The following is a 22,880-nucleotide window of genomic DNA, read 5'->3' as shown; positions in this document are numbered from 1 at the left end:
GGGACAGAGAGAAGGGCACTCCGGCAAAATTGCTGACCTGTTCATACTTCTCCCACCATATGGTGTAGGAACAAAGCAAGCTGGAGACAGTGATCCCTAGATTCTGCGAAGATTAGCAAAACCTCCTCCCACAGGGGCACCAAACCTTAACAGACAGAAATCTCTGCTAGCCCAGGAGCCTTACCGGGCCGAGCTGTCCCGGGAGCGCCGAAGCCATCTTGCCACCATTTGTTCTATTCTGTGTGCTTTCCGTGTCTGGAATAAACTGGTCTCCAGCTCTTCCATTTACCTAAAAGGAAGAAGAGTGTTCTTGAGAAGCTTGCCAACATATTTTGAAGATGATTCTGACAAATTACTATGATGCTTCCTGTATTTACCCATCTTAAGACATGCTAATCAAACAACTAGGACTATCCTTCTCTCTGAAATGAACATAAACAGGCGTTCAGTGTCCACAGAGTGAACAACTTTAGCGGCCCTCTGCCCTAAGGAGTGTCCAGTCTTAAGGTAAACAGATTGGCTTTATACCTTAACCCGTAAAACATAAGGATTAGGGAGTTAAATAGAGACGGTTTCTCAAACTGTGACTGTGACCCACTGTAAGAGACATACCTTACTGACACTGGCCCCGCCCCCAACTATATGTTCATCCCTGGACAGCGCAGCTTAGTTCTGCCTGCATCGGGAACAGCGTGCACATACCTATTCTCCCAAGTGCTGCTTCTTTTGCTCAATATTTTCTATTTAATTTTTGATTAGGTAATTCATTTGTATACTTCACACCCTAGACTGTAAAAAAGGATCTATGGTTACTGAACTGTGCACTTAAAAATTCATTAGAAGGGCAGATCTCACCTTAAATGTGTTCTTACAACAACAGCAGCAACAACAACAATAATAAAAATATATAATGAAAGGTCTCCCTCTATCCTTATCTGCCCCCATCTACCCAATTCCCACACCCATATATAACTACTGCTCTCCTTCTCTATTTGTCTTTCCTGAGCTTCTTTATGCCTATTTAAGCAAATATAAATACAGATTTCATATGTCCTCTTTTAACACAAAGGACAGTACACCATACACATTGTTCTGCCTCATGCTTTCTACTCCTTAGAATGTAGTATATCCATGATATCTTTCCACATCAATACATAGAATGCTTCTTCACTCTTCCTGACAACTACTGAGCATTACATTGTACGAATGTACTGTAATTTAAAAAGTAGTCCCCTCTTGATAGATGTTTGGGTTATTGCCAATCTTTTGCTATTCTGAATAATATTGTAATACTGTTGTACATGTATCATTTCTGCAGGTATGCAATTATATATCTCGATAAGTTCCCAAATATTAAATTGCTACACAGGTCAAAAGTTATATGCATTGTGCTTTGATAGATGTTGTCAGGTTACAAAAAAATATATATGTGCTTGAGATTCAAGTTTAATAAATAAATAAATAAATAAATAAATAAATAAATAAACAGATAGATAGATATTGTTTTTTTTTTTTCTATCCTAGTCTATTTTACTTTTTAAAGTACTGGTCTCAAGTTACCAAATTAATTTCATAATCCAGTAAATAACCACACAACATAAGATATGACATTGAGAAATAACCATGGATACAGAGAAAATTTAAAAAAGAATTATAAGAGATTATGTTACTTAACATTACACAACTATATTTGAAAACATTGAAGACATAGATGACTTTCAAGGAAAATATAAAATGATATAAGATGATCCTAAAAGAGACAGAAAATCTAAAAAGACAATTAGCATAGAAGAGAACTTCACTAAAGAGCTACAACCCCCCCCCCAAAAAAAAAAGTCCCACACACAGATAGGTTCAAAGGTGAATTCTAACAAATCTATAAGGCATACCTTACCCTGATAATTTTTTGTTTTAAACTTTTTATTTTGGAATAGTTTCAGATGTATAAAAGGTTGCAAAGATAATAGAGAGTTCCCATATGCCCTTCATTCAGCTTTCCTTAATGTTAACATCTTATATAATCATTGTACCTTTGTCAAAATTAAGAAATTAACATTGGTCCAATAATATTAACTGAACTATAAACTTTATTCCAATTTTACCAGTTTCTCTGCTAATGTTCCTTTTCTGTTCCAGGATCCAATCCAGAATACCATGATGCTTTTCACTAGCTTAGTTTACTTTCCCCCAAATCCTAGTTTAGCTGTTCTAGAGCAGAAAGAAGGAAAGCTTCCCAATTCTTTTTAAGCAGCCGGTATAATATTGATACCAATTCTGTTAAAAACAGTACAATAAAGTAAAGATACAACCTCTCTTGTGAATGTCAAAGCAAATATCCTAGATAAAATATTAGCAAAGAGAACCTATCAACAATCAACAGAGTCATAGGATCTATACCTAGGAGTGCACTAACCAGAGCACATAAAAATGAAAGCAGGACACCAAAGTCATCACTTTAAAAGCCTGGAGACACATTTGCAGTCAAATGGCAGCCAAATTAGAGGACCAAACAAACAAACAAACAAACAAAAAACAACAACATAGGTTGCAACCAAAAATAAATTCCATTTAGATCAAGGGATGTGTCAGTTTAGCTTTTGTCTACAATAAGGACCCGTGACCTGAACACTGTCTTCAGTTCTAGGCATCTCACTTTTTCTAAATTATAAAAGTAAGAGAGAGTACACTTCTATAAAATACGGTAAATTGAAACAATGTCTTAGAGTACACTTCTATAAAATACGGTAAATTGAAACAATGTCTTAATCTCTTCTCTTTCCTAAAATAAATTACAGTAAAGGAATAAAAAATGGGGATGAGCTCACAGAATAAAGAGAACAACAGGGAAGACAATAGATGAGAGATGCTGACAATGTTTGGAAGATAAAAATTGTTTGAATAAGAAGTAAGAGCAGAGCAACAGAAACAGAAACCTATGTGCTTTCAGAAGGGGATTCTGATGAAAAGTGAGCTGATTTGCCCCAAGATGGCTCAAGAATTAGAGGCAACAGGTACGGGGGAAAGCAGGGATGAAGAATAGGGCTAAAAACATGGAAACAGATCTCTATAAGCAGCAATTGTTCACAGGCACCATCCCACTTGCACACCTAGGCAACCATCCCTTGCCCACTCTACTGTAGACATGGGGCTTATTCTTTGGAGAAATCAAACAAGAGAGGCTTCAGACTTGAGAAGACCTGGCACAATAGAGGGTACAGGAATGAAAATAGAAGCATTAAGTAAAACTCTTCATAATGAATAATAAGACCTCCAGTTCCTTCCTTTGCCCAGCTCTCAGAATACTGGCAGCTAGGATTTTATATCCCAAATAAGAGACTAGAAAATCCTTTTTTGGAGAACTGAACACACCAGAAAAAAGACCTTCAGATACTGGTACTTCTAGCAACTAGATGCCAGCTCACCCAGCATTAAATTCTATTAGTCAATGAGCCCCACCCACCATACAAAGCTTCCAGTCATTTATTTTTAGTGTGGCCATGAAACTGCAGTGGTTCATCCATAATCAATATGAATAGATATTTGAGGAGAGCATTCATTATGAAAAACAGATGAAAATAAACAGAACTCAGAAGAAGCAGAGACAATGCAGGAAACAGAAGAAAAAATTTAATCTATAATTTAGACCCCCCCCAAAAAAGACAAAATGTTACATCCATGAAACAAGAAGAGGAATTTCTTTGAAAAAGAACAATCAGAAAACAAGAATGAATACTTGGAAATTAAAAATATGATGGCTGGAAAAAATTCAATTAAAAAGTTGAGAAATATAGTCAATGAAATATTGTAGAAAGAGTAATCAAAAGCCAAAGACAGGGAAAATCGAAAAGATTAAAAATGTATACTATCAATCCTGGAAGTCCAATATTCATCCAGTATGCATTATATAAAGAGAGAGTATGGGAAATGGAGTAAGAAAATTGTTAAATAATTCAATAAAATTTCCCTGAAAAACATAAGTTTCCAGAATAAGAACATCTACTAATTGCCCACCACAATGAATGACAAAGGACCCAGATCAACAAATAACATCAAAATTTCAGAAACTAGAAACAGAATATCTTCAAAACTTCCAGAGAAAAAAAATAGATTCCATACAAACAATTGAGAACAAATATGACTTTAGATTTCTTAATAACAACAATGGAAGCTTGAAGACATTAAAGCCATGTCTTCAAATTACTGAAGAAAAATAATTTTCAATTTCGAATTCTATACCCAGACAAACTGTCAATCAGGTAGTAAATACATTTTCAAATGTTCAGGTCTCAAAAAATTAACCTCTCACATACACTTTCACAGGATGTTAAGAGGATGTGCTCTTCTTAACAAAGTAAATAAAGTAGAAATGGGATTCAGGATATTGGGGATGAAATACAGACAAGAAGCAAAAGGAATACCCAGGATGACTGAAGGGATGTTTTATGGTAACACCTGTATATAAGACCTAGAGAGCAACCTGTATATAAGACCTAGAGAGCAACCTGTACAGACTGGTGCATAAAGACAGGTTTTAGGAAAAAGAAGTATGAGTGGATAGGTTACCTGATGTGTTTGTGCAGAAAATTTCACTGAAAGGCTGTTGGAGAGTGTAGGAAGAATTAGCAACAAGTACATGGAAAACTAAGCAAATCAAAAATACAGAATTATGAAATCTAAGAAAAACAAAAATTTGTACAAAAAGGGAAACAAAATTATAGTTCACTACTTGGCTCAACAATGAACAATATTTACATTGTCAAAATAATACAAATGCTGGAAAATGTAAACAATCAAAAACAGTGATATAATGATGTTGAGAGGATATGGCAAAGGGAAGCCAGGGTAGTGGTTTAAGAGGTAAATCCTCATCTACCATAATAATTAGATAACGCCTAAAATTAATAAATTAGGAAATGGCAATGCAAGCATATGTCTCAGAAATATGGAGGAAAAAGACAGAGGAAACAGCTAGACAAATTGAAAAAGGTTGCCTTTAAGAAAAGAAATTAGACCTGAGGAGGAGTGGGGCAAGAATTGCTGAGTTCTATTATAAGCCCTTATTATTTTCTATTTCAACTATTTTAAATAATTAACTTAATTTTTAAAATTGGATATATGCATATATACATATTGGATATATGCATATAGTAAAATGCATAGAAAATATAATGAAAATAAAATCACCTATGAGCCTACCTCTCAGAGTTATCAACTGTTAATTTTTCTTTTTTTATGCTTATACACGCTATATATTTTATTAAAATGAGATAATATACTTTTCCCACTTAATATTTCATGAACAGCATTCCATATTAATATTTAAGCATTTACATCATCATTTCAAATTGCTACATAGTATTATTTTTTTGCCATATCATAATTTATTCAATAAATCTATCACTGGACATTTGTGTTGTTTCCAATTTTTCACTATTATAAAAGCTTTACAATGAACATCCTTATTCATGGTAAATGGCTACTTGCCAGGTATTTTCTTGGGATAAATTCCTAGAAGTGAAACTACTGGATTTAAGCATATGTTCATTTATAAGAATTTGGATGTGTACTGTCAGATTATGAAGGTACCAATTTGCCCTGCTGCCAGAACAGACCTTTCCAAATATTGTGTATTATCATTTAAAAAATTTTTTGCTAATAGGATGGAAAACACTGCCTAATTATTGACTTAAGTATTTATATTTTGAAAACTACAGAATGAAATTAAATTATCATCCATGCTCTCATAAACACTGGATATTTATAATTTTAAAAATATTTGCTAATGGGACGGAAAGTAACACCTAATTATTGCTTTAAATATATATATATATTTTAAAATATAAAGAACAAAAGTAAATGTCATACATAGTTCTATCACATTAAAAGTATATAATGTATCCTATTTTAAGCATCCAATCCAGTCCCTCAGAGGTTATCACTGTTAACAATTTGGTGGGTATTCACACTCACTTTGCCCTAAATCTATAGAGACCTATATTACATATATTAAAATGTATAATCCACAAAAATAGACTCATGCTGTACTCAGTGGTCTGCTCTTTGCATTTTTTAACCTGTGAATATATCACAAACATCTTTCCAGATCAGAGATCATCATAGTTCTGATTTGAAGTTATTTGATTACGAGTACATCTGAACATTTTTCATGCGTTATGGCCATTTATATTTCTTTTTTGTTACTTTCCTTTTTCTGGTTTTCCCTTTTGTTTCTACTGGAATGTTTGCCTTCTTGTTATTGTAAAACCTCTTTCATAATATGGATTATTTAATGTCCTTTTGCCGAGGACACAAAACCACATTATATTTTTGTGAGACTTATCGTGGAGGGTTAAGAACGTAGGTTCTAGTGTCCTGATACTACAAGGACTAATCACAAAACATCGAAGAATAAATGTCCACCAAAACCCACAGCATATTGTTTTCAAATATCAGTTAGGCACTTAACAGGAGTGAGTCAGCTGCCAATTCTAGGATATGGATATTAACATGGTTTGTCTTGTGTCTGACCATCACATTTTCAGTACCTTTTCATGGGAGGTCTAGGATGATAAGGAGACTTAAAGCTAAGGCACTGAAAAAAAAATCAGAGAACGTTTGTTCGACAAAAGCCTACATGGTCATGGTTCACCTACAGCTCAAAGGCCACCACGTGGAATAGATATATTCTACATGATTCTGGGGTGCAGACCCAGAATTGAGGCAATGGTACAGAGAGGGAGACTCCAGCTCACGCTAAGGCTAGACCTCTCTACGGTTCCTAGTGATCCAAGGAAGGAATGAGTTTTCTCAAGAATTAGCAAGCTCCTGGTCATTGAAGGCAGTCAAGCAGAGGCTGAATAATGAACTCTGCATGGCTGTAGAAGGGCCACTCCAATGGAATACAGGGACTAGATGACTTCTGCGGTTCTTCTATCCATGCAGCTTGACGTCTCTACTAGATCTAAGAACAAGGCCAGATGATATTTGCCGTGCTCTGTCTTAAAATTCAAAGACCCGCACTCCCTGGAGTAACTGGAAGTCCTGAAGTAACCACAGCACTGGAAGATACAAAATCTTCAGTCTTCCAATGATGGCAGAGTTGTCAGGGATCTCAGACACATCCATAGGCCTGAAGACTTTTCATTCCTTTTGAAGGTCATCGAGCTGCAGTGGTTACTTACAGGGGATTAGTACAAAACTGCTGCCAAATACAATTCAGCTAATCGATTTCTATAAACATATATGACTCTAATTAAAATAATTAATTTGCATTTTATATCTGGCCTGTGAGTAGGCACATGCCTTCATCCAGGGATCCCCGAAGACCAAACAAATGACTACATCAACCAAGACATTAAAGCTTCATCTCTGCTTCAGCTCTCTGAAGCTTTGGTTCTCCAGTGGTGCTGCCCTCCACCCCCCTCCCACCACCACCATCCACAATAAATCAGCTCCCTCTGTGTACATCAGCCTTTCTGGATTTGAACATAACAATCATGTCTTCAATGAAGTCTCCTCTGCCCCAGAATAAACATCCTCAGCTGCTTTCAGTTCTTCATATGACAAGACCACTTTAGAGAACCCTCCTCTGGGCACATACCAGTTTGGCAAAACCCCAAGAAGGGCATGAATTCCCAAACTGAATGCCCAACTACTTCTCTGGTTATCTGGAACAAACTCTCTCAAAGGATTCTGCAAACGGAGAAGAAGACTAATACATCAGGGTGATAGCTATCTTAAAAGCAAATGCAGGATACACAATTAAGGATAAAAACTCTTCAAATGGGATAGATGAGGTAATAATAGAAGACTTCGAGAAACTAGTACGTGCTATTGAGAAATGGAAAACATCAGTGGAGGCAGCAAAGGATAGGACAGAAACTAAGGAGCCAAAAATCATTTACACAAAGTCCAAGGATAGAAACCAACTGTTGACACAAGAAAAACACACACAAACAAGAAACCAAAATGTGTGGCAAGTATCTAGCCTTTTGAATAATGAGAGAAATAAACTATCAAACTGACATTTTCTCTTAAACTAACATAAATTAAAATGTAAAAACTTCTTGACCTTCCTTCCTTAGCTCCTGTGACATCTCTCTCTTCATTTTTCTCCAACCTCTCAGATTACACCTACTCAGCCTTTTTTGGTTCTCAGCTCCCTTCTCATCTAAATAAATGGTACCTATTATTTCTCAATCAGTGGTTCCCAAACATTGCTGCACATTAGAATCACTTGAGAAGCTTTTAACAACCCTAGGTTGAACTCTAGACCAGTAAAATCAGAATGTTTGAGAGTGCAAGCCAGACACTAGCAGTTTGTAAAGACACCTCCCCCACTCCAGTGATTCCAATGTACAGCAGTTTGAGAATCACTGCTCTAAACACTCTCTCTGGGCTACATCATCTACTCCCCCAGGTTCAGCTGCTTTGAGAACTGCCTGCCTCTTTAGGATCTCTACCAAGATGTCCTATAAACACTTGAGCCAGTGATAGCTCAGACAGAATTCACCATCTTTCTTTGCTCCACTCCTCAAATCTGCTCCCCCAACCAAAAAAAAAAAAAAAAAAAAAAGAAAAAGTGGAACGTCTTGTTGCAGGAGAGTACCATTTACGTAATCCTCTAAATTCCCAAGTCAAAAATGTGTACATCCCATCATTCTCGTTTCATGCCACACATTGGGCCAGTCACCAAGTTCTACTGGCTTTGCTCCCAATGATCTCAATTTCTTCCTTCCTTCTCCTTTCTTAAGCTACTGCCATAATTCAAACTTTGATTCTGTCTGAAACCTATCATAACCCCCTAGCCAGTCTCTGTGCTTTTAGATATACCCTCCATCAAGCTATCCTCCATAGGCTGCCAAAGTGATAGAACATGTCATTCTAATCATGTCACTTTTATTTTCAAAATCCTTCCGTGGTTCCCCTTCATCTTTAGAGTACAGTCTGAGCTCAGGAATCACAACAAGATCCCTAACAATTATATTAACAATACTACTGTTTACTATGTGCCAGGCACTGGGCTAAGCAATCTACATGCGTTATCTTATTTAATGCTTATTACAACCCTCATTTACAAAAAGGAAACTAAGGCATGAAGAAGTCATTTGGCCAAGAGCACACAGCAAGGAAGTGGCAGAAGTGGAATTCCACATCAGATGAACTTGCTTATCTCTGGAGCTGGAAACAACCATTCCATCCCACTGCCTCGCTCCCAGCCTGGAGGTAACAGTGAAAGTCTTTTGTGATCTGGCCCCTGCCTAGCTGTCTGTCTCGTCTCCCTCACACTGTACACTCCAGTAGAACTGAATTACCTATTGTTCCCCAAACAGGCCCTGAATTCTCACACCCTCATGCCTCTGCAGATGCTTTTTCCACTGCCTAGTCCCCACCCCTGAACGTCCACCCATCAAGTGCTACTTGCACTTGCATATGTGTATGGCAGTACCCGGGGCTAGCACAGAACTCTTCTCAGAATTCCTCTCTCCAGCTTGTTTTCTCTGTAAAAGCATTTACAATAATCCCTGCCCAGCTGTGTGCCAAGGCTGTTTAACGCTTACATTCCATTATGTTGTGACAATTCTTTGAAAACTCTAAAGTTCTATGCAAATGTGCCCAAGAGAAACCTCTTTTTCGGAGGTGCTGTTAGCTCCGTTGTTGTATGACCAAGTTTGGTCATACTGAGGCAAAAGTTTGAAGTATAAGAAATTTATCTCTGCCATAAAAAGGAATGAAATACTGATACATGCGCTTCTCTGTTCCTCAAAACAGCCCTAGGTGGCCCCACCTTGTGTGTTGGTTCCAGATCTCCCCACTCTCTGAGACGTATTCCAGCCCTATGTAACTTTCAAAACCCAGCTGAAGCTCCATGATATCCAGGACACATTCCTGCTCAGCCGTCTACCCGATCGCCCTCAGCTCGCCAGTCACAGGGCTCTGGTACCGTGTCACCCCTCCACCCAGCCCGTGTCCTCCTCATCCACGCTCTTGTCTTGTGTTTCCTCACTTCAGACAGATTCAGGTCTCGTTTTTCTGCCACCTAGATTGTAGACTCCTTGAGGGTAGGGGAAAGGTGTCCTGTTTCTTTATAATCCCTGCAGGGTCTAGCAGAATGCCTGGAGCTCAGCTAACATTTGTTGCATTCATAATAATGGCAGGTTATGGATATCTGAAATGCTATGGTAAGATCAGAACACTAGAACAATAAGCTTTCATTTTCAAATGTTCTAAGCCAAAAAAAAAGTTACTTGCAAATATTTTACGGGAACTCGTATTTGTATTTTCCTCAGGTCAATCATTTGACGTTGCCTTGGTTCATTGCCATGATTATAGCTCAGTGGGAGATAATGGGCTGGATTATCTGCATTCATTTTCTAAAAGGAATTCAAATCAAGATGATGCTTTCTCAGAAAACTGACAGACAGTTCTGGGAGGGGAAGGGGGACTTACCTATCATACCACATGATCATTCCTCAAAGTGGAATTGCAACCGGGACCCCATGAAGGAGCTTCGATTCTCTCTTGCCTCCACAGGGTTCCCAGTCACGTCTCTCACTACAACCCAGGCTCTGACACTCAGACTTCACGGGTCATTTCACTCGGGGTCATAAAAAGAGTCAAAAGCTAAATGAAACTGTTTCATTTTCATTTCTCCTTTTGGAATTGCACCACACATCATCTCTGCTCCTCCTCTGTCTTTTAGCCGGTCTCTAACAGGAATCCCTTTTTTACAGAAAGGACTCTGAGTGTCTAAAAAAGATTTATCATGAACAACCAGTGTCTCCAGTTGGTTCTCTTGGTTTTCTAAGACCCTCAGTCCTGTAAAGGAACTCTGGCCACCAGAACCCTCTGCCACTTTACTTTGCACAAGGTGAAAAAGAGATGCAGGAGGCGGTTCATGGGAAAGTACCCTGGACCATCCTCACCCCAGAGTGGCAGTCCCCAAATGACAGTTGACCTCAAACTGTCCTCATGACTTTTGCCATGTCAGCGAACTGCCAGACGACCACACCTGTAACATACAGTCTGTGTAAAAGCACCCAATGGTACAGTGCCTCCTACTTTAGCTTCATCCTAGGCAGGAATATTCATTCAATCCCAGGTCTGATCATGCCAGAAATGTTTTTTTTTCCTGGTACATATTAAAATAAAGACACAACTATTTAAACAAAACTGGGTATTCATGTATCTTGGGTGCCATGGGATACAAATACAAGCCTTTGGGAAACATGGCTTCAGGGCATCGTCATGCCACTCAGATTTCACATTTGCCTAACAGGATGAGATATCTCTTCAGAAGGGCTAAGCCTCTTATCTAGCTCTGCATGGCCCTCTGGGAGCTGCAGGGCGGCAGCAGGAACAGTCAGCACTAATGGGACCTCTGCTGTGCCTTTGTCTTGCTAGCCATCTGAGGGCACAGGGACCCAGGCCACTGCAAGCAGAAGACTAGAAGCTGGTCACATAAGCCGTCCACTTTGTCAGATGGACAATGAGCCCTGGAAAGGACGTGAGAAAGGGCTGACGCTAACAGTGAAGCGACCGTCAAGGTAGCCCCTCAGCACGACTCTACTTGAAAGGGGCCCCTCGAAGGTGGATGGCAGAATGACCTTGCTGAGCTGGCTGTGGCTGCTGAGCCCCTTGCATCCACCCTGGGCAGGAACCAAGCACGGTATAGGGAGACAGAAGACCAGCAATCAGGTTCCTGCTCTCCTACCAGAAGGACCCATGACCCAAGTCACGTCCCTTTCCTCTCTGAGTCTCCCTTTTTCTACCTGTAAAGCTAAGGGGGTAAGCATGGATGAACCTTGAAAGCACTGTGCTAAGTGAAAGCAGCCAGTCACCAAAGACCACACATTATAGGATTCCATTCATGTGAAAGTCCAGAATTGGCAAATCCATAGTGACAGAAAGAAATGAGTGCTCACTTAGGCTGGGGGATCTAGGGGGATCGAGGAGTATGACAAAATAGACAAAACTGAATGTCTTCATGCAGGTTATATTCTAGTGGAGGCTCTCACTAGACAAGAAACAATGAACATGACAAAGGAAATTAATTAAGAATGTTAGAAAGTGATAAGTGCTAGGGAGAAAAAAGAGAGAATCAGATTATCAGTGCCGTGGAGCCAGGAGTCAGGGGTCACGCTGAAGTTCAGTAACGTTGAGATCGTGTTATGGGTTCTCCCACTCATACCTCCAGAGGCCACAGAGCCCTCTCTTTCCAATTCTCTAAGTCAAATCTCTCGTCAAGCACTTACCTGTGACACACCTAGACCAATATCACCAGGGCTCCTGTTTTCCTTTCTTCCTCTCTGAGTCAACTCTAACATCCACTCGTTCATTCAAGGAACACTTACTGATCAGCAACAATGTGCCAGGTACAGGGGCTGAGGGGGACACTGAGACGAGCAAGCAGGGCTCTCACTGTCAGGAGTCTGTGATTCACCGGGGAATAAGAGATATAAACACCTCATTGTCATTCAGAGCAGAAGAGAAGAAGCAATTTGTTAGACGTGAGGAAAGGTTGCCAGGGTTTTGCACCTTCCTCTACAGTTTTCAAAGCACTCTCACGGATGGGCATGGATGACTTCACTTGGTGGTCACATCCCAATCTTCCTCCTTCAGTGCTTTCCCAGGGCTGCTGGGCTCAAGGCTCTGCCCCAATGACCTTTCCTGTCAAGAGCACAGACTTGAGTTCCAATTCCAACTCTCAGTAACCATGTGCTAACCACGCATGCTTGGACAATACCTTCATCTCCCTGAACCTGTAATGTCATCTGTGAAGTGGACTGACTTCACCTACCTTATAGTAAATCAGATAATATATGTGAAGTACTACCAGAATGCATGAGACAAAGAAAGTCTTCAATAATGGTAGCTATAATAATGTTGCTGTTAATTTCAGGGTATCCTCTTGTCTATATTGTGACTTAACTGTTTCATCTATGTCTTTTTATCTTCCTAATGTAATTCCTAGACTGCATTTCTCTCCAGCTGCCCTCAGTCCTACCTATTGGGCAATGAATTATTGAATAAATGAGTCAATTAAGGGGAAATTAGAATAAGAGAGAGAGAGAAGGCACAGATAAGTGTCAGGTTTCTGGTTTGGATGGCTGGAGATGGTGGTCCCTTTCACCAGAGGAGGAAACACTGGGAGAAGGACATGTCTGAGAGGAAAGGTGAAGAGTTTGGTTGGGAACAGCTGAATTGAAGCACTTGAGGACCATTCGTGGATATGTCCATAGACAGTTGGAGTTGAAAATAAAACCTGGAGTGTCATCAGGTTGAAACCACTAGAATGAATGATTATCCTAAGAGAAGCTGCATATCGGAATCACTGAGAACTTTAAAATAACTCCAATGCCCAGGCTCCACCTGCCCAGAGATGCTATTGAACTGGTCTGGGGTGGTGCCTGAGCAGGGTTAAAGGAGCCCCTAAAATTGTAATGTGCAAGTAGGGTTGAGCACCACTGGGGTAGCATGAGCAGAACTAAGGAAGGAGCGATGAGCCCTGGGTGGTACTATCATTTCAGGGGCTGAAGACCCAAGGGAATCATGGAGAAAACTGAGAAGAAATGGTTAGAAAGGCCCGAGAGCAACCAGAAGAGCTTGGGGAGGAGAAAGGCTCAAACAGTGGTATGTAAACAGTTTGCTGGTTCTTCAATAAGCTAAACTTAGAGCTATCATTGACCCAGCAATTCCACTCCTACATATATACCCCAAAGAGTTGAAAGCAGATGTTCAAACAAAAACTTGTACACGAAGGTTCATAGCAACGTTATACACAATAGCCAAAAGATGGAAACAACACAAAGGTTCATCAATGGATGAAAAGACAAACAAATCGTGGTATACACACACATTGAAATATCATTCAGATATAAAGAGGAATGAAATGCATATGACAACATGGATGAGCCTTTAAGACATCATGCTAAGTGAAAAAAGACAGACACAAAAAGTCCCACATTGTATGAGTCCATTTGTATGAAATATTCAGAACAGGTAAGTCTGTAGAGACAGAAAACAGAGTAGTGGTTGCCAGGGGCTTGCAGGAGGAAGGAATAGGGGAAGGGGTTTTTTTTTGGGATGATGAAAAGTTCAGGAACCAGATGGTAATGGTGGTAATGGTTGCACAACATTGTGAATGCACTTAATGCCTCTACATTGTGTACTTAAAAATGGCTTTTAAGAGGTAAATTTAATGTTATATGTATTTTACCATATGCACAAACACAAAAGAATATATGATCAATCATGCCAAATACAGCTAAGACAGCCTTCCTGAAAAGGGGGCCACAAAAGATCCTTCCTGAAAAGGGGCCACAGACTTGGCGATTCGGACCTTCGAGATAACGCATTCACCCTGGTGCCACCTGCTGCTACACCGCTGCACGAAGTATCAGGGGCCGGACTAGAAGCCTGTGAGGGCCTTTCCAGCTCGGAGAGCATAAACTCCTGCAGTCTTTAGTACACCCTTGACATTCAATGTGAAGTTCTTTTCCTCTCCACAGACTCGCTGGTTGTTACAAATGGCCTGAACCTATTAAGAAAAATACTCTTGACAGTCATCTGGGCATAATTCAACAACCCTGTGCAATGCAAACTCAAAGCCTAGATTTGTTCTTTTTTTTTTTTCAACTATGAAATGATTCATCAAATGTTGTTACATGCTGACTAATTTTCTTTGTTTTTTTTTAAATTTATTTATTGGGGTGACACTTGTTAATGAAATTACATAATTTCAGGTGTACAATTCTGTATTACATCATCTATAAATCCCATTGTGTGTTCACCACCCAGAGTCAGTTCTCCTTCCATCACCATATATTTGATCCCCTTTACCCTCATCTCCCTCCCCCCACCCCCCTTACCCTCTGGTAACCACTAAACTATTGTCTGTGTCTATGAGTTTTTGTTTCTCATTTGTTTGTCTTGTTTTTGGTTTATATACCACACATCAGTGAAATCATAGGGTTCTCTGCTTTTTCTGTCTGACTTATTTCGCTTAGCATTATACTCTCAAGATCCATCCATGTTGTCACAAATGTTCCTATATCATCTTTTCTTAACGCCGAATAGTATTCCATTGTGTATATATACCACAACTTCTTTATCCATTCGTCTATCAAAGGACATTTTGGTTGTTTCCGTGTCTTGGCCACCGTAAACAAAGCTGCAATGAACATTGGAGCACACGTGTCTTTATGTATAAATGATTTCAAATTCTTTGGGTAGATACCCAGGAGAGGGCTTGCTGGGTCATATGGTAATTCTATTTGTAATTTTTTGAGGAACCTCCACACTGCCTTCCATAGCGGCTGCACCAACATGCTGACTAATTTTCAATAGCCTCTGAGAACATTTGCTACTACATGCACCCAAAACAAAACCCACAGCAAGTGTGGTGCTTGGGAAATTCAGACCGAGGACTCCCAAAGCTGCTCATAGGAAGCATCTTGCCACCCTGGTGGACTGAGATTTCACTCCATCTGTCTGTGTCTGGGGAAGGCAGGCAGGACTCCAAATCTATCATGCTAAAACAAAACAAAACAAAATAAAACAAAACAATAACCACCACAACTGCAGCATGAGAAACTGAAAGGCTTCCAGAGCTGGGCCCAAGATATACTTCACAGAGCTCTTGCCCCATGACCTGTGACATCAGGCTCTGTCCTGGCCAGAGAGATCTCGAGGTCTCTGAAAGTCCTCACCCTCCTGATAGACTTGGCACTGACCATGGGCTTGTGGGTCCCCCATCTCTGCATTTTTCAAGTCTGGTCCTTGGGTCTTCATATACTAGTCTGAAGAGTCCACAGCCATGCCAAGTCAGAGGATTTGGTCCAAACCATTGATGCCTTACATTCAACTCCTATCAAGCACCCTCTTTTTGTTGGGTATGTAGAGGAGATTGAGGTTAACCAGACACAGCCAGGGCCCTTGGAAAGTTCATTGTTATAGAGAAGACACCCACATTAAAAAACTCCTAATCAATATGAGGCAGAACACAGGGCCCATGAGAAAGGGACTTCTAAAATGCTCCAGGAAGTCTATGAAATGACTTCTGCCAACCAGTGGGGTGGTATGTGCCTTGCTCATCTCTGCATGGAGCTTGGGAATGGCTGATGGTTGTCAGACAGCCAAGAACACCAGGTGCCGCCTGCCAATCAGGACCCTGTGCAAGGGGTCAAGCCAATGGGCCACTCTGGCTGTCTTAATGAAGCCCTAATTAAACATTCTGTCCAGAAACTTCTCCCTCCTGTAGAATTGCCTGGTTTCCAGCAAACAATGCAAGGACTCGGGTCAGCTGTTTGGAGATGGCAGCCATTAGGAGCGGTACTGACAACTGTGAATGGGTGCCAACTGAATTCAGAGATCACTGAAAACCACAGGGGCCGGAAACCCTGCAATTCAGCCCTAATTAAGCATTCTGCCTTCTGTCCCTGACCTCAGTAGAGGAAAGTGTCCAGTTTGGGTCACCTCACTTTAAAAGGACATAGAGACTATCCTGGCTGGGAGTTCTGCCTCAGGAAAGAAGGAAAAGGCTATGTAACAAGAGGCTCACTGAGGCTCTATCTTTAAGGATGAAAAGCAAAACTGAGAGAGAATGGGTAACTTACATACAGCACATCCACCTTCTCGAATCCTTAAAGACTGCTAACCAGAACCATATGACATGCCAGGAAATGCAGTTGGTTTACTGTAAGGTATAAACCAGAGGCTATAAAGCTGTATTTATGCTTTGAGTACGGCTGTGAAAGGGATGCTATGCAGAGACAGGCAGGAGACACAAAACAAGTTTGATCCGATGGATGCTGGATTTAGCAGTAAATTCTTTTGGGTTTTATTTTGATTCCCATAATTATAGTTTGTGCACAACGGCCCCTCTTCTAAGGATCACAGGGACGATCTCTGAGAAAAGAAGCAAAGCTTTGAGGGATGGCACAAAGGTGCCGCCCTGGAAGCAGCAGGATGACAAGCAAAGGCACAGCTGTCTGAGCACCAGGAGTAGCACACCTCATTTAGCCCGGGCACTGCCCCCCTGCTGTCACCTCAGCTAGCTCTTTCTCCTTCCAGTACCTCCACATCCCCCCCCCAGAACCAGAAGGACTCTAAGGCCCCTGCCACCTCCGAGTCCATGATTCTGGCTGGCAGAGAGGTCAGAGGACTAATCTACTCACATGTGACTGACACGAACGAGCCCACTCTGGGGCACATCTGTGGCAAGGACATCACGAGCACCATTAAATGCCCCGCTCCCCCAACTTGCCAAGCCCGGAACCTAGGCACCCATGTGAGAGTCTTTGTACCCTTCCTCCAAATCCAACCTCTCTCCAACTCCTGTTTATGTGACCTCCTAAATATCTCTCAAGTTTCCACTTCTTTCCATCTCCACTGCCGTCACACATGCTGAGACTAGCACGCTCTCTCGTGTGGCTCGTACAGCACCTGGTCTCCCCACTTCAGTCTTGCTCTCCTTCTGTCTCTTCTCCATACCACAGCGTGATCTTTTTCTAAGATGTAAATCTGACCTTGTCACTCCCCTGCATAAAACTCTACGATGTCACCCGTAGCTTTTCGGATAATGCATGAGGGTCTAGAGGGTGAACACTGGCACCAGACGTCCTGAGCTCATATCACAGCTCTGTCCCTTACTAGGTCTGTGACTATGGGCAGGTTACTTAACTACTTGGTGCCCCAGTTTCCCCATGGGTAAACCGTGAATAACAATAGCACCTACCTCGCAGGGTCGGTGTGAGGATTAGTGAGTTAATGCATGTGAACTACTTACTGGCATACAGTAAGGACTCCATAAATAGTAGCTGCTGTTTTTTATACATTTACAATTGTAATAGACCTTCAGGGCCCTACCTGTGCAGACCCCACTCAGCTCTCCAGCCTCTTTGCTTTCCTCTGTATCACTGCTCTCCACCTCCCAGGGTGTTTCAGTCCTACGGAAACTTCCATTTTTGCTCTTGTTGCTGAGCCTTTGTATGTGCCATTTTACTGCCAGGTACATTACTCCTGCTCCTGTCTTGTCCAACTGATTTAAGAAAAACAACACTTTTATTGAGATATACTTCACACACCATAAAATTCACCCACTGAAAAAAAAAAAATAAAATAAAATAAAATAAAATTCACCCACTGAAAGTGTACAAGTCAATGGTTATTGGTATATGGGTGGAATTGTGCAACCATCACCACAATCAATTTTAAAGCATTTGCCTCATCCCCAAAAGGAATTCCATGCCCACTCGCACTCACACATCCCCCAATTTCCCTCTAACAATGCCCCCCAGTCCTAGGCAACAACTAGTCTACCCCAATTGATTTTCAGGTCACAGTTTACACCCTATTTGTTAAGTTCTCTCTGACCTGCAATTCTGGGTCAGGTGCTTCCATAGTACCCATAGTTTGCCCGCTCTCAGAACTCTATTTGACTATTCGCTTATGTTTATCTCCTGCTGGCACACAAGCTCCACGTGAACAGGGTTGCGGTTATTTGAGTCACCAGGATTCTTCAGTGCTTCACATATGTGCAGTAAATAATGATTGAATGACTGAAACCAATGGTGCTCGGTAGCCAAAGCCCAGGCCTTATCAAGACAGCCCTCCTGAAAGAAATCAACAGCAACGGAGTCTTCTCTGTACCACAAATACTAGAAGTAACAACACATTAAACAATTTATGACATTCACATTTCCTACTATTCCTAATAGAGCCACAACTGGAATAAAGCAGATCCTGGTAAAATGAGTTTGATTCAGGTGCTTTAATGAAGCAAACCCATGAGTGAGAAGGGAAAAGAGCTTTGGAGGCTGAGTAGGAAGAAGCCAGAAAGATTCACATTTCAGGTATTTGATATTTGTGGATTTTGTGTGGCCAGGCATTACCAGGTCATTACTCAATAAGATGATTACAAATACTTTTCGTTTAAAAGAAAATGTTAGAAAAGAAAAGAAAACAAAGAAGGAAGGAAGAAGTTCGTTCTGGAAATTTCCTATAAAGCCATTCTATTAAGCAATTTCTATTTTCTTGCAGATTCCTCATTACAAAATTAGAGCTGTGTTCCCCCAGACAATCTATGCCCTGGAAGTTTATTTCAAAATCCAATGCCCATAATAAGAAAAACAATTACCTCCTAATTAAACATTAAGATTGTTTTTCAATATGTCAACATACTGCTGCAAAATAGTTACAAAATAAAAACAAAAGCCTCCCCACCTCCCCCATACACTTCAATCTACTTCATATATTGATGGTAAATTAATCTTACTAAAAGCACAGCTCTACTCATGCCTTCCCTCATTCAAAACCCTTCAATGGCTCCCCATTGCCTTCAGGATAAAGAACAAATTCCTAAGTGGGTGTTTGAAGGTCCTTCTCCTAGTGGCACTGCCCTACTTATATAGCCTCATTTCCTTCTAATCACCTTCAAATAATCCCCAATCCAAACAAAATGCACCATGAGTCCCTGCCATGTCTTTATCTTTTTTCTACCTCTGCCTAGAATGTTCTCTACTTACCCCAAACTCCTCATGTCAAAATCCTACCTCCTTTTAAGACTCACTCAAATGTTACCTCCTCCAAGAAGTCTTCCATGATGCCCTCCTCCATGAAACATGCCTACCACCTCTAGGCTTCCACAACCCTTTTACTAAAGATGATTCTCATGTATTCATCACTGGCTGGCTCGTGTTACAGTTACTTCTAAATATATTCTCTGCCTCCTGATAAACTATAAACTCGAATACATGTCCCCCTCATACTTAACACATGCCATGCAAATAGAAGGTACTAAAATATTTGTTGTATGAATGACTAAAATAACAAATGATAGAAAACAGTATAATATGGTCAGAAGCAGTCTAATTGCTTGGAGAGGTAGCAAATCTTGAAACTTAGGAAATATACCTCAGTGTTTGGGACATTTTGTTTATCCACAAACCTGTTTCTATTGGAATCCCATATTTTCATTATTTGCCCACAGAACTCCTGCTAGGTGTCTGTGTGTATGTGCACGTGAACGCATGGGGAGTGGGGTAAAGAGAGAGAGAGAGAGAGAGAGAGAGAGAGAGAGAGAGAGAGAGAGAGGTGGTGATGGGAAGAAGCAGAGAGCAGAAGGGGGATTATTATAAAAAACTGATAGCAGCAGCAGAGAAGCTCCTTCGTCAGTGAAGAAAACTCAAAATCCCCCCAAAAAGCCAAGGTGTGTCACTTTCCTGGCTGTCAAACACAGGGAGGGTATGATTGAAGCCCTGTCAGGCAGTGTTTCTCTGACCTTACTGAGTATGGGATAACCTGGAAGTCTATTAAAACACAGATAGGTCCCAGCCCCAGAGTTTTTGAATGTCTTAGGTAGGGCTGAGATGTTGCATTTCTAACAAGCTCTACGTAATGCTGACTGGGACCACACTCAGGATCATCCACACAGACTGGCAAATGAATCAAGGGATTCAGGGTCAGATGATCAGCTGTGGTATAAGGCAAAGGCATTTCTAGAGTTAGAAGATTTGTTTTTTAATTAGACTAGGGTACATGGAAAAATGTACCTTACTTGTAATTCAGTAATTCAGTTGTAATTCAGAAGCTAAATTTTATAGCGTAGACCAAGCAGCTATAGGCAAGGAAGTTAGGAGACCTGGGTTCAAGTCCTGATCTATTACTACCTTGCTTCCCCGAAAATAAGACCTAGCTGGACAATCAGCTCTAATGCGCCTTTTGGAGCAAAAATTAATATAAGACCCGGTATATTATATTATATTATATTATATTATATTATATTATATTATATTAGACCTGGTCTTATATTATAGTAAAATAAGACAAGGTCTTATATTAATTTTTGCTCCAAAAGACACATTAGAGCTAATTGTCCAGTTAGGTCTTATTTTGGGGGAAGTAACAGTAGTTAGCTGTGTCATCACAGACCGCTCGTTACCCTCTCAGGACATCATTACACCATCAGGAACACACAGGTACTCAACCTGAAAATCTCCAGTGTCAGATCTTATATCCTATGACCTCACAAGTTTGAAAAGCTGTTGGCAATTTAGTTCCAGAACTAGATGACCATCCCATCTACATATAAAATGATTCAAGACACTCCAATTTGAAAACACAAAAAACAAACATGAGAAATAATGACCGGTTAAATTTGAGAACCCATAACAAATAAATTGCAATTCTGGAGACTGAAAGCACCTTTACTTAAATAGGTTTCACAAATAAGAAGAGCTCACCAACAAATAACCGCGGACACAGATTTTTTAAATACATAGCAAAGATATTACAATTAAAAAACAAAACAAAAAACGAACAGCTCCCTCTCTGAGAACAGTCTAGAGAAAACAGGACGTATTACAGAATGAGAAAACATCAACTCACCAGAAGAGCAGAGCTGAAGGGAATCCTCCCAGGAAAGAAATCTGCCCCTTTTCCTCATGCTGGCACCTCCCCTCCATCCCAGGACACTGCTCCACAGCCTCCCAACACACAGCTATTTTTAAAGATAAAAGGCCACATTCCCAAGATTGTGGCTACAAGAATGTGAATATCAAATGACCTTCCCATAGCTCATCAGTGAGCCCAAGTAAAACTGATGGCGGGGCCATGTGGGCCAAGTTGGATGGTCTGTCTGTGGCCCAGGCCCCATTTATCTGCTGATACTAGGCAGCTGCCCCTTTACCCTGCACAGGAGTCTGGCTTCTCTCTTTTCAGCACGATAGGCCCAGAAGTCCTTCAGATGCCATTTTCATCCTCAAGACCTCAGCGACTTGAAACAGCAGAGAGAGGAAACCTTAGAGGTCCTTGATTAGCTACCTGGCTTCCTCTGTGCCAAGGGCAACAAAGAAGATAAAGCCCAAGGTCTCACAGGGCATGCATTTTATCATTGTTGAGTTTATTCTGTGCCTGGTCCTCTGCTGGTTCTGCCCAGCCATCTTCAGTTAAAGTTAATAGCAACGGCATTAAGGCGATAAGCCTCCCAGCATCTCAGCGAGACAGGTCACCCTCAAGCACATTATCCCCCCTTAACAGATGGGGAAATGACGCCACGGGAAGATTAAATAACCTGCCCAGCCTCAAGAGCCTACCACAGGTGGAGCAGAAGCCAATCCCAGCCCTCATGCCAGCTCATAAACGGATAATGCTCTGGAGAAAGGGTCCCGTGCAGCGTGGGTGATTCACATGACAGAGATGAAAAAGAAATAAGCACAGAGAAAACCTTAAAACCACTCCAGTTGTCTCTTGTCCTGTGTCTCCCCAGAATGCCATGAGAAAAGAATGATTTTTTAATACACAAGTATTAGATAAAAGATGGCGTGGGTGTGGATGCAATGAGAGGACAGAACAGGCCTGTAGGCATCAAGGGGCCTCAGTGACTAGAGTCAAAGGAGGGGTCAGGCCAAGCGGGGCTCTATCAGTGACCTCTGTCCTCTGCGTCCACAGGGCTCTGCACAAACTGGGGAGTTCTGGCCTGAAATTATATCCACTTCATTCCTTTACACAACGAGTATGTGCATATCTAACGCGCACAAGTCACTGAGAGACATAAAGATGAATTGGAGTATCCCTGCAGTCAAGAAGCTTGAAATGTCATCAAGGAGTGTACATAAATCTCTAAAATACAAAGTCAAAAATAGTAAGGACCACAGCAGAGAGGCTGGTAAAATGTCTGAGCTTTGATGATGGAAGGTCACATCCAGCTATGGATACAGCAGGGTGGGATCAGGGCAGGCCTTGTGGAGGAGATGACCAAGCTATGAAGGATAGGACAGGGAGACCTGAAGGGGTGGAGAGGAGAGCACTGCAGGCAGTGGCTGGGGATGGCATAGAAAGTGCATAGATGCGAGATGGCACTGGGCTACCCTGAAGACAAG

At 41.0% G+C, this 22,880-nt stretch overlaps 1 protein-coding gene across 1 annotated transcript in view; it reads right to left on the bottom strand.

Moving 5' to 3' along the window:
* FRMPD1 (FERM and PDZ domain containing 1) overlaps positions 1 to 22,880 on the bottom strand; it is a 73,076-nt gene that overhangs the window by 36,817 nt on the left and 13,379 nt on the right. The window contains exon 2 of the mRNA XM_081066452.1: positions 185 to 289. Within this exon, the coding sequence (XP_080922578.1) occupies positions 185 to 285 (101 nt within the window). The 5' untranslated portion in view covers positions 286 to 289. The remainder of the gene's footprint in view (positions 1 to 184; positions 290 to 22,880) is intronic.

The sequence above is a fragment of the Rhinolophus hipposideros genome (genome assembly GCF_964194185.1).
Source record: "Rhinolophus hipposideros genome assembly, chromosome: 11".
Taxonomy (NCBI): domain Eukaryota; kingdom Metazoa; phylum Chordata; class Mammalia; order Chiroptera; family Rhinolophidae; genus Rhinolophus; species Rhinolophus hipposideros.
This window is presented reverse-complemented; position numbering and strand designations above follow the sequence as displayed.